The 12,826-nt window shown below is 42.4% G+C and overlaps 1 protein-coding gene across 2 annotated transcripts in view; it reads right to left on the bottom strand.

The window, feature by feature from the left end:
* DPYSL3 (dihydropyrimidinase like 3) overlaps positions 1–12,826 on the bottom strand; it is a 609,221-nt gene that overhangs the window by 227,292 nt on the left and 369,103 nt on the right. For both annotated transcript variants that reach the window (XM_053717144.1, XM_053717145.1), the window contains exon 3: positions 154–338. In XM_053717144.1, the coding sequence (XP_053573119.1) occupies positions 154–338 (185 nt within the window). The remainder of the gene's footprint in view (positions 1–153; positions 339–12,826) is intronic.

Here is a 12,826-nt window from a genome sequence, read left to right as displayed (position 1 = left end):
ATGCCTTAGATTTAATATATGTCAGTTGCAGTTTAAGATTTAAGAAAATCAATTTGCAGCTGCATTCCCAAGTTACGTAATATACACATGAGGCTTCTGTCTCTTATAGCCACCTTCTAGCTGGTATACTCAATCTCCTACAAGCAAACTTACTTATCATCGTAGTTCCACCAGCTATTGCACCTTTAGTTCCTTGAAAGAAATCATCCACGGTTGTCATTCCTCTGTAGGGCATCTGTAGGTGTGTATGCACATCAATGCCTCCAGGGATCACCATCTTACCATTAGCTTCAATGGTCTTTACCCCACCAGGAACTATTAAGTTATCTCCAATCTGCCTAAAATAATGAGATAAATGTTATTATTTTCACTTTAGTATGAAGCCTAAGTATCACTCAAAGTGTACTATTTGCAGAGCTTGACAATCCATAAATTAAACACCAGCACCTCACTCCTGTATCAGATGCACATGAAGTTCTGGGCCACTGCTAAGCCTTTCCAACACAAAACAGCAATTAACTCAGAGCATCAGTCTTCTTGTATTTAAATCTTCAAAGCCATTTTATTGTAGACTTTTCAGCTCAGTACATATAAGTGCAATGTTTCGGGCCCAACAGCCCCTTAATCGTGCATACTTTTTACACCTGTATGTACACTTTATAAACCCTAAGTAGCGTAACCCCTGACCCGCGTTTCGCTATCGCTTCTTCGGGGGGGGGGGTTTAATTAATGTACTTTAATGTATTAGATATAGTTAATTAGTGTATGTAACTATGCCTGAGTCCATAGGAATGCTTTATGATTTTACATAAGTTGCTGTTTTAATATTATTTTAATTATTTTAAAAAGTGGTCAAAGGGTTAACTCCCTTGTGAGTATAAAATGAAGCTGTAACCGAGGGACAGTCTATTACTAAGCGACTGTAGGGTGTGAAACGCATCAGACAGACCAGTTCTTGGATGCCTTTTATGTCTGCATTATCATGTTTTTAAAATACTGAATAAAGGGTGTTTTTATTTAATAGTGACGCACCTTTAATTGTGCCTAGTGATTCGAGCAAGCTGATCCATTGCGATGTTAGTACTCCAAGCTAGGAGGAGTCACAGAGGAAGTTCCTGTACTTCCGATTTAGGAGCGTGTAACTGCCTGGAGCCACGGGTTGTGTGGGGGGTTTAATTAATGTTTCATTCTAAGTCACACGCGCACTGTCGTTATTATCACTAACGCGCAATCTTAGGTTCAAAAGGAACCTACTGTAATCCAATTCCATCCTCAAATCTGAATGTCATTTGCATCTGGGCATGATTTCTCCATGGTAATATTGTAACTATTAATATTTTACAAGTATTGTTTTTTTTTTTTTTACAATATTTACAGTTATTGTTTGTCAAAGCAATGTTTCTGCTTTGGGTGATCTGAAAACAAGATGGAGATTACAGGTTACTATTAAACGGATTTATAAAATCTTCTTCTACTGGATTTAAAAGGTACTGGAAATGTTAAGCCTGAACCCGCTCCCTTGCAACATGGTATTTGTATAGAGGATGTATAAATGAGATTTGCTTTTGTTACCAGTTTTTTTTATGGGGGATGCGCTTAACATTCAAAAAGGTGTAATCCCATTTAGGAGTTTAGGCGTAATCTTGTCTGAACATCCTCTATGCAGAGAGAAACTACAGTTCCAACCAAAAAGTGATTTATTTTTGTATTTTTAAACCAACGTTTATTTTACATATAATATCCACACACAAATAGTATGTCATACACCTTTTTTTTTCTTCAAAAACATATACATTATATAAAAAATATTGTGTTTTGGGGGGCGGAGCCAAGCCACGCAGGCAGATGGCTGTGTTCTAAGTTAGCTCCATAACCCTCAGGCAGTTAAACATCAAAATATGGCATAATTTTATTGTTTTATACTATCCAACTAGAGGTATAACCTTACCGCACTCCCTGCTAGACTAACAAACCGGCACAAGTGGCAGAAGCACCCCGTGGACCGCACACGGCGGACCACTGAGATCTGAACTCTAACTTTCGGCTGAGCAGCTACGGAAGAACTGAAATATCGGTATAGCCCCTCTTATACCGTCTTTCTGGACAGTCCGACAACAGGGGAAAGGAGCCATCACCTACCGCTGATCCTCATAGTGACACCGCAGCCTCCCTGACCTGCTCTGGGGTAAGACTCACAGTGAGCCACGCGGCCGCGCCGCTTCACATACTCCCAGGCCTAAGTGCGCCACATACTCTTGTCGACTCCCCACGGGCACTCTGAACAAACGCTCCGGGCTGTCACCTCCTCAAACATCCTCTCAAACATAGAAAACAGGCTACCTATTCTGTAATATTGGCCACAGGTAGCGATCCCACAGCTCCCTACAAAATTTACTGGCAGCAATGAGGCGACATACTTGAGGAGGCGTTTTGTGTATTTGCAAGAATAGACAGGGCTCACTCTCCAATACAACGCTTTTATTGTATCTCAGGCGTGATAACACCTCGGGCTGTAGAGGGTCCGCAGCTACCATCATAAACAGGCTCAAGCATTTTACTTTATATTTACTTTATTACTGAGAAGCCTCACTAGCCTAGGGCTGAAAAAATAACCCTAAGTGGACCAAAACACACCACATCCACACCATTTGTGCTGAGTGATTTGCTTCAGTGGACTCTTTTCTATTACAGCTGCGCTCCAACACAGCTAATACACCAGCTTGGTACAAACACACTGTTACACTGAGTGAGTGACTTTTGCCGCACAGACATAGCATACCAGGCCTCTACCCGCCTCCTTACAAAAATATAGACTGAGTGATGCCTTGTAAAAAACAACGCAAGACCGATAAAAACACACCTGTAAGCACGTTAAACAAATACTTAAAACAAGTGGAGCAACCTTGCTCTCCCCTAACTGACAATATGGAGGCCAACCTGCCATACTCTGCTGCACAACAAAAGGACTCTGACAAACAGGCCTATAATAGTAACCATATCACTAAAGAAGACCTAAAACATTTATCCTCAAAAGAAGACATAAAAAACGCGGTCCAAGAGATGCGCAACCTTTTTAATGACCTTAGAAAAGACATAACTGCTTTGGACGCCAGGGTCTTTCAAGTAGAGGCCACACAGCAAGAACAAGCGACATCTGTACAGTTGCTGAACACAGAGCTCCAAGATAAAAATGAAGCAATACAGCAGCTGTCAGATAAAATTGAAGACCTGGACAACAGAGGCTGCCGGAACAATTTACGTTTTAGAGGGTTCTCTGAATCCATCCACCCACCAGCCATTGATGGCTACCTCCAGAGCCAATTTCGCACCCTAAAAGACTCTCCTTCAGCTCCAGATATAATGCTCGAACACGCACACAGAGCGCTTAGAGTTAAACCACCACCTAAGGCACCCCCCAGGGACATAATTGTTCCTGTACACCACGCAGGTGAGGAAATTCAAATCTTCTCAGACTTGTCACCTACTACCTTACAAAAGAGAAGGGAGCTAAGCCACGTCACAGCCAAACTGAGGGCGCAAAAAATTCAGTACCGCTGGGGCTTCCCGGTCTCACTTGTGGCCACACATCAGAATAAAACTGCGGTGTTCAGTCCGGGAGCAGACATACAAGCTTTCTACACAAGCCTCTCAATTGCAGACTCTCAGCCTGGATCGGAGACAGCCCAGGGGCACACTTCCTCCAACCCGTAAAACTGGTTTAACCACAACAGGATGCTCTCTGTAATGGGACTAAGAAGCTACTTTTCAGGACTCACCTAATATGTATCCTTTTCAACTTCCTGTGTTTTGCCTGGGTGAGTGACCCGGGGAACGTCTTGGACCCATGGCCCCCGCAGCCTTCTGCCCAAAAAGATCTACTCTACTCCTACAGAAACACACTGTCACTTGGTTGTAGGGGCAAGCATGGAATACAGCCTTGACTAGCTCTCCACCCTTTGAAAAAGAAGGGGCTTCATGTGAAAGCGCTGGTCCATGACGCCCCTCTGGCCTGTCTCAGGACAGGGGGCTGTGGGTCTTTCATAGTATGTTCTGTTGCCTATAACGCTAAGACTAACATAGGCCTAAGGCCCATTGACTCCCAAGTGTGCTACACTTAGGTTAAATAATGATGAACACCCAAAGGTTTCTGTTGTTGGTTTATATTTTGTTACCACTATTTAGTGCAAGTTAAGGTTTCACTGCTAAAAACATAAGATTGTTACCTCTCTCCCATACGTATTCTCCCCCCCCCCTTTTTAACCCCCTTTCCATAACCTTCCCTCTCCTTTACCTAACCCCTCCCACTTCCCCCTCTCTCCCCTCCCTCCCACACCAAATAATAATTGTTATGCCTACTGTACAATGTCTCCTAGGTGGTAGGCCAGGCCTCCATCGGAAGACATGAATTTATCTTACGCATAAACTAGCCTGGGGGTTACTACCCCGTTTGTATTTTTGTCTACACTTTTACTGTCATATACGTAACTGGTATTTGACCGTATACTTCTCTCTCTTACCTCTTCTTATTTCCAAACTGCGCTTTGTATATCTCTACCTACACCCTTTGCATTGTTCCATCCTCTCCTAAACTCTAACCCTTAGACTTCATTTTCCTCCTCCCCCCCCCTTTTTTTTTTTTTTTCTCAGAATGAATCAACGAACTAGCAGATTTAGCACACACGGCCTGACATTGACTACAGTCAACGCTAAAGGATTAAACAATCCCGGTAAGAGATCCATTGCTTTTGGGGCTCTTAAGAATTTGCACAGTCGTGCTTTTTTTCAGGAGACACACTTCCGTAGGGGGAGGGAACCGAGATGGTTCAACCCGCAATACCCGACTGCCCTCTTTGCCTCAGGCACATCTAAGAAAGGTGGTGTGGGTATCCTGATACACCATTCAGTCCCCCTCAAGATTATACACGCTGAAAAAGACCCAGAGGGCAGATATTTGATCATTACGGGTTTGTTGTATGAACACCCTATCACTTTAGCCACCTTGTACAGCCCGAATTCTGACCAGCATATATTCATGACTAAATTTTCTAAGATCCTCTTAAATCTTGCGAAGGGCCCAGTTTTTCTCTCCGGAGACTTTAATATTACAATGGACGTACAGTTAGATACATCAAACGGCTCAGCCAGCACTTCACCCAAAATAATCAAATCTGTTAAATCCACAATTACAAACTTACAACTCCGCGACATTTGGCGAACACTGTACCCAACCAGCAAATATTTCACCTTTTTCTCTTCCCCACACAATAAATATTCCCGTATAGACTACTTCTACACTGATTCTAATGGGCTGGATATGGTCACTGACTGTTCAATTGGACCAATAACTTGGTTAGATCACGCCCCTGTCACCTGCTCAGTGCAGTGGCCTGATTTATCCCCTACAACATACACTTGGAGATTGGACGACACCTTTCTAAATGATTCCCTAATAAAAATTGACATAGAAAAATCACTGACTGACTACTTAGCTCATAACTGCCCCTCTCAGACCTCACCTATAACTGTATGGGAAGCACATAAATGCATCATACGGGGAGAGTTTCTCAAACATCAGGCGAGACTTAATAGACAACGTAGACTAAAATATACTCATTTAACACAAATAGAAGAAAAACATAAAAGAGACCCCACGGACTTAGACACTAAAAAAATGCTACAGAAGGCTAAATCTGACCTGAACGCACACCTTTGGGAGGCCTATCAGCGCAAAATGCTGTTTGTAAGGCAACATTATTATGAAGGAGGCAATAAACCCGGCAAATTATTAGCTAGCGCCGTCCGCAGAAAACAGCTAAAAACACATATACATTGGATACAAAACCCCGACGGTTCGGTGCTAACGGGTTCTAAACAAATAGCTAACTCTTTCCACTCATATTATCAGTCATTATATAACATAACACACACCCTGGAGCCAGAAGGCACCGTTGGGGATGTGACCGGGAAAGACCGCCTGTGGACCAATACTTAGCTGCACTAGATCTGCCTCAATTAGATCCCGAACAAAGAGACAGGCTTGATATGTGTATTTCATCAGAAGAACTTACACAAGCCATCAAGGATTTTCCGAGCGGAAAAAGTCCGGGCCCTGATGGGTTCTCGCTTAGGTATTATAAACTATTTGGGGGAACGTTGAGTTCCCCAATGCTCCGACTTTTTAATAATTTGATAGAACAGCCCTCGCTCACCAGTTCCATGCTCGAAGCATATATTACAGTTATCCCTAAACCCGGAAAGACCCCCACCTCTCCAGCTAATTTCAGACCCATACCCTTACTAAATATGGACATAAAAATCCTAGCCAAAATCCTGGCGAACCGCCTCAACAAATATCTACCGAACCTCATCTCCTCTGACCAAGTTGGCTTTGTCCCCGGGAGAGAGGCGCGGGATAACACCAACAAGGTGATCCAGTTGTTAAATTATGCACAGGTCGAAGGTGTGCCTATGGCGCTATTCTCGACCGACGCAGAGAAGGCCTTCGACCGGGTCGATTGGTCTTTCCTGCGTCGGATTATGAAGGCTATGAACTTTGGTGAGTCCTTCCTGAACATGACCTTTGCGCTGTATTCATCTCCAAACGCACGGATTAGGATAAACGGAACACTATCAAATACATTTTCAATATCGAATGGGACCCGACAGGGATGCCCCCTGTCCGCTTTACTTTTTGCCCTTTCTATTGAAGCTCTAGCGCAAAAAGTTAGACTCAACCCTATCATTAAAGGTATTCAGGTGGTTGATGAAGAGCATACAGGCGTTATACGCGGATGATGTTCTTTACACTCTCACTGATATTGAAACGTCCATCCCAGAGCTCCTGAGAGAGATTCGGGAATACGGCAAGATATCTAACTTCCATCTAAACCTCTCAAAGTCGGAGCTCCTTAACATTAATGCCCCACCTGAACAAATTTGATTCTTGGCGACTAATTATAATGTTCCCATAGCCACATCCAAACTGAAATACTTAGGTATTTACTTATCAGCAAACCCCTCAGATTTGTACAAATACAACTACCTCACATTGCGTAAAGAAATAACTAACGACCTGTCCTCATGGAGGAACAAATCCTTATCTTGGTTGGGGAAAATAAGCCTAATCAAAATGAACATTCTACCGCGTATCCTGTACGTTATGCAAACAGTACCTATACATTTGTCCACGGACTTCCTACCCCATTTACAAAGATCCCTAGAACAGTTTATATAGACCGGAGTAAAGCCTAGAAAACCTAAAAAGACGCTATACCTCCCTAGAGACAGAGGGGGGCTGGGCTTTCCTGACTTGACTCTATACAGAAAGACTATACTCCTTCAGAGACTGGTAGAATGGGCACACAACACACCCCAGAGACAATGGGTTAGGATGGACGGGCAGATCCTCCACTCCAACAATGTGGCAACCCTTGCGTGGCTTCATGCTTCTAGACGCCCGAAACTCCTAAATAAATATCACCTAACGTCGGAAACACTTGTAGAATGGGATAGATTAATTGCAACTAGCAAACACGTATCGGCGAGAGCATCCCCAATGTTGCCGATTCTCGAAAATCCTGAGATTCCTTATTACAAACTGTGTAAACGTAAAAATACCCCACATAGTCTGAGATCAGGTATACTACATTTCTCCATCAATAACGGCAGACTGTTAGAACTATACAGGGATATCTTTTCCTCCTGGTTAAGATACCATCAGCTATCTCATTATCTCTCACACCACAACAACAGAGGAGATTTCCTCAGGGACCTCACCCCCTTTGAAACACTCTGCACAGGGACATTACCACCAAGATGGTTAATCTCAAAAACATACAAACTACTCCTCACACCACCAGACACTCCACTTCCCTCATACACCAGGGCGTGGAATAGAGACCCTTAACTCCATTATTGAAGAAGAGGAGTGGCTCAAATCGTTTAAACTGATTAAACGTTCCTCTGTATCAGCCACAGTCCAAGAAATACAAATTAAGATACTCTCCAGATGGTACTTCACCCCACTCAGACTCCACCAGATTTTCCCGACAGTCAAAGATACTTGCTGGAGGGGGTGCAGAGAACAGGGCACTCTTATCCACATATGGTGTGAGTGCCCCAGATTGACTAGTTATTGGGCATCAGTCCTGAAGGAGATGTCCGATAAACTTAATACACATATCCCAATATCTCCCGAAACTCTACTATTCCTTCACCTTCCCGACACTAAAAGCAAACATACTCGGGCCCTTCTCTTGATTATGCTTACTGGCGCTAAGAAACTAATACCTAGGCTCTGGAAGTCTAGGAAAGTACCCACCCTCCCTGACTGGCGCTCAGCAGTAGAAGATCTGCTGACTCTAGAAAAGCTTCACTACCTTAAAAACAACCAAATGGCCATGTACGAACTGATGTTGGCCGCTTGGAACCCTCCCCCTACACGCTCCACATAACGACTACCTCCTACTTATACTGCCGAATATCCTTGGCCGTGCTGAAACTTTCAAAATATAAATAAAATATTATTTATTTATTTTTTCCCATCTGGACCCTTCTCTCTCTTCTTCACAGTTAACCTTCCCCCTCTTCTCTCCTGGTGCACCTTAATTTCCATTCTCTGTATTATTGGTTCATGATAGAATGTATATTTCTTCTTAAAAAACTGTTAAACTGTTTAACATCAAAAGTCCAAGTTTTGCTATATAGAGTGTTACACCAGGGCACTTTTTGACAAGTGAATAGCTCAGCATGCAGGCTGGAGGAATTACCCTCCTCGACATCGGAAGGGGGCCGCCCCCGGATCCTTAGCTGAGCTGGACTTAAACCAATATTTCTTCTCTAGATAAGTACTCAGCCCTCAAAAATCTTAATTGCATGCCCTCTTGTATTATTTGATGGTTTAACACTCTGTCTATGTATGATGTTCCTTTATGTTTAATAAAGCTTGTTTTAAAAAAAAAAAAAATTTAATATTGTGTTTAGGGGGAATGATAGAAGGGTAGTGAGAAGGGGCAAGATACAATATACAGTAGAAAATGATAGAGTAAGGTGATAGCAGCGATGATGACAGAGGGTGAGTGATAAGGAGTATTGCATGGAAAGAAAGTCTGACAGGTGTAGGAACAAATCAATGCACATGGGAGACAAAAAAAATACTTAGAAAGATTCCTCTATGGCTGAGAAAATATATAGAGGAAGAGGAACTACAACGACTCCAAAATTAAAGTACTCCCAACAAGCTCCCTGACAAATATGGGGTACTGCATTTAACCAAGATGAAAACATATGCCACACAAAGTATTATTTATACATAATATAGAAATTATAACATATTTTGTGTAACTATGGATTCAACCATAAAGATATAGTTCCAAAATTTAACATTAAGAAGGAGAAAATATAATGATACAAATAGTTAATTGATCTGTATTACTCTTGTGTTTCCATTTATAATGATTTTAGTATTGGTTACCCCATAAAACAAATGTATGTATTAATTGGACTCAAACTTGGGTAGCCCTCCCCGATCTTTATTCACCCATTTGGATGTTCCAACTCATCCTCATAATCAGGGTCCAGAGGATGCTCACCTAAAGGTCATTGTGCCAGGTTGTGGAGGCAACAAAATACTATGATGTAAATAAAATCTGTAGGGTGAATGACTGAATACTTATAACTTCAGCTCAGGTATGTTGTTATGAGTTTATTTTATATATCCAGTATAAATACCATGTTATTCTACTTCCTTCCCTTATTTTACCTTCAAAGGGATATGGAAGTCAATAAGTCCCAGCATACAATTGCAAAACACTTTGCATTAAAAGCGTTCTTTAGCCTTTTCTTAACATTTTATCAGTGCCATGTGCATATGTACATGGCTGTTGATTGTTAGGTAGCCTCCATGAAATGTCCGCTAAGCATACTTACTAATCAATACTGGTGTCAGCTAAGAAAGCAAAACAATACTTGATCACATGGTACCGATCTCAGAAAAAAAAGACATCTAAAACAGCTTATTTATTATTGCTGCACTGTGTTTATCCGTGCAGCCTGTTGTGTGGACTTTGTGGCTTCTTATTGTTTATTCACATCTCTAGAACACACACTGCAAGTATGCAGTACTGAGTTAGAATAGGTGGAGTGACCCAGAAAATAAAAAACATAATTTATGCTTACTAGATAAATGCTTTTCCTTCTGAATAGGGAGAGTCCATGGCTTCATTCCTTACTGTTGGGAAATACAACACCTGGCCACCAGGAGGAGGCAAAGACACCCCAGCCAAAGGCTTAAATATCTCTCCCACTTCCTCACTACCCCAGTGATTCTGCCGAGGGAACAAGGAAAAGTAGGAGAAACATTAGGGTATAAATGGTGCCAGAAGAATAAAATAAATAGCAGGGGACCGCCCATAGACAAGAAAAAATGGGCGGGGGCCCTGGACTCTCCCTATCCGGAAGGAAATTAATTTATCTAGTAAGCAATGCATAAATTATGTTTTCCTTCCTAAGATAGGGAGCGTCCATGGCTTCATTCCTTACTGCTGGGAAAACTACAGTATACCCAAACTCCAGAGGACACTGAATGAATAACGGGAGGGAACAAAAAGGAAGAGGCGGACCCTTTTCTGAGGGCACCACAGCCTGCAAAACTTTTCTCCCAAAAAGCATGTAAGGATCTGATCCATAGAATCCTCTTTCCTAAAGGTCCAAGAGGAAGCCACTGCTCTAGTGGAATGAGCCATTATCCTCTCAGGAGGATGATGTCACGCTGTCTCGTAATTTAAGCGGATGAACCTCTTTAACCAAAAAGATAGGGAAGTCAAAGTAGCCTTCTGCCCCTTACGCTTCCCTGAATAGACAACAAACAAAGAGGAAAATTGTCTAAACTCCTTAGTAGTCTGAAGATAGAACTTCAAGGCGCGAACCACGACCAAATTGTGAAGTAAGAGTTCCTTCGATGAAGAAGGATTAGGACACAAGGAAGGAACCACAATCTCCTGATAGATGTTGTGATCTGACACAACCTTAGGAAGAAAACCTAATTTAGTATGTAAAACTGCCTTATCTGCATGAAAAATCAGATAAGGGGGCTCAAATTGCAAAGCAGAGATCTCAGAAACTCTGCGCACAGAGGCAATATCCAATAAAAAGAGAACCTTCCAAGATAACAATTTACGGAATGCAGAGGCTCAAACGGAACCTGTTGCAAAACCCAAAGAACAAGATTTAGGCTCCAAGGAGGAGCCCCAGATCTAAACACAGGTCTGATCCTAATTAGAGCCTTAGTAAAGGACTGCATGTCTAGAAGCTCAGCCAGTCTCTTGTGCAATAAAACCGACAGGGCCGAAATCTGTCCCCTCAGGGAACTAGCAGAAAGGCCCTTCTCCAGTCCATCCTGGAGAAAAGATAACATCCTGGCAACCTTAACTCTGTGCCAGGAAAAAACAGAATTTATGTTTACCTGATAAATTTCTTTCTCCAACGGTGTGTCCGGTCCACGGCGTCATCCTTACTTGTGGGATATTCTCTTCCCCAACAGGAAATGGCAAAGAGCCCAGCAAAGCTGGTCACATGATCCCTCCTAGGCTCCGCCTACCCCAGTCATTCGACCGACGTTAAGGAGGAATAATAGCATAGGAGAAACCATATGGTACCGTGGTGACTGTAGTTAAAGAAAATAAATTATCAGACCTGATTAAAAAACCAGGGCGGGCCGTGGACCGGACACACCCTTGGAGAAAGAAATTTATCAGGTAAACATAAATTCTGTTTTCTCCAACATAGGTGTGTCCGGTCCACGGCGTCATCCTTACTTGTGGGAACCAATACCAAAGCTTTAGGACACGGATGAAGGGAGGGAGCAAATCAGGTCACCTAAATGGAAGGCACCACGGCTTGCAAAACCTTTCTCCCAAAAATAGCCTCAGAAGAAGCAAAAGTATCAAACTTGTAAAATTTGGTAAAAGTGTGCAGTGAAGACCAAGTCGCTGCCCTACATATCTGATCAACAGAAGCCTCGTTCTTGAAGGCCCATGTGGAAGCCACAGCCCTAGTGGAATGAGCCGTGAGTCTTTCGGGAGGCTGCCGTCCGGCAGTCTCGTAAGCCAATCTGATGATGCTTTTAATCCAAAAAGAGAGAGAGGTAGAAGTTGCTTTTTGACCTCTCCTTTTACCTGAATAAACAACAAACAGGGAAGATGTTTGTCTAAAATCCTTTGTAGCATCTAAATAGAATTTTAGAGCGCGAACAACATCCAAATTGTGCAACAAGCGTTCCTTCTTTGAAACTGGTTTCGGACACAGAGAAGGTACGATAATCTCCTGGTTAATGTTTTTGTTAGAAACAACTTTTGGAAGAAAACCAGGTTTAGTACGTAAAACCACCTTATCTGCATGGAACACCAGATAAGGAGGAGAACACTGCAGAGCAGATAATTCTGAAACTCTTCTAGCAGAAGAAATTGCAACTAAAAACAAAACTTTCCAAGATAATAACTTAATATCAACGGAATGTAAGGGTTCAAACGGAACCCCCTGAAGAACTGAAAGAACTAAATTGAGACTCCAAGGAGGAGTCAAAGGTTTGTAAACAGGCTTGATTCTAACCAGAGCCTGAACAAAGGCTTGAACATCTGGCACAGCTGCCAGTTTTTTGTGAAGTAACACCGACAAGGCAGAAATCTGTCCCTTCAGGGAACTTGCCGATAATCCTTTTTCCAATCCTTCTTGAAGGAAGGATAGAATCCTAGGAATCTTAACCTTGTCCCAAGGGAATCCTTTAGATTCACACCAACAGATATATCTTTTCCAAATTTTGTGGTAAATC

Source organism: Bombina bombina, chromosome 6, assembly GCF_027579735.1.
Source record: "Bombina bombina isolate aBomBom1 chromosome 6, aBomBom1.pri, whole genome shotgun sequence".
Taxonomy (NCBI): domain Eukaryota; kingdom Metazoa; phylum Chordata; class Amphibia; order Anura; family Bombinatoridae; genus Bombina; species Bombina bombina.
The sequence above is the reverse complement of the archived record's forward strand: the minus strand, read 5'-3'. Positions and strand labels throughout refer to the sequence as shown.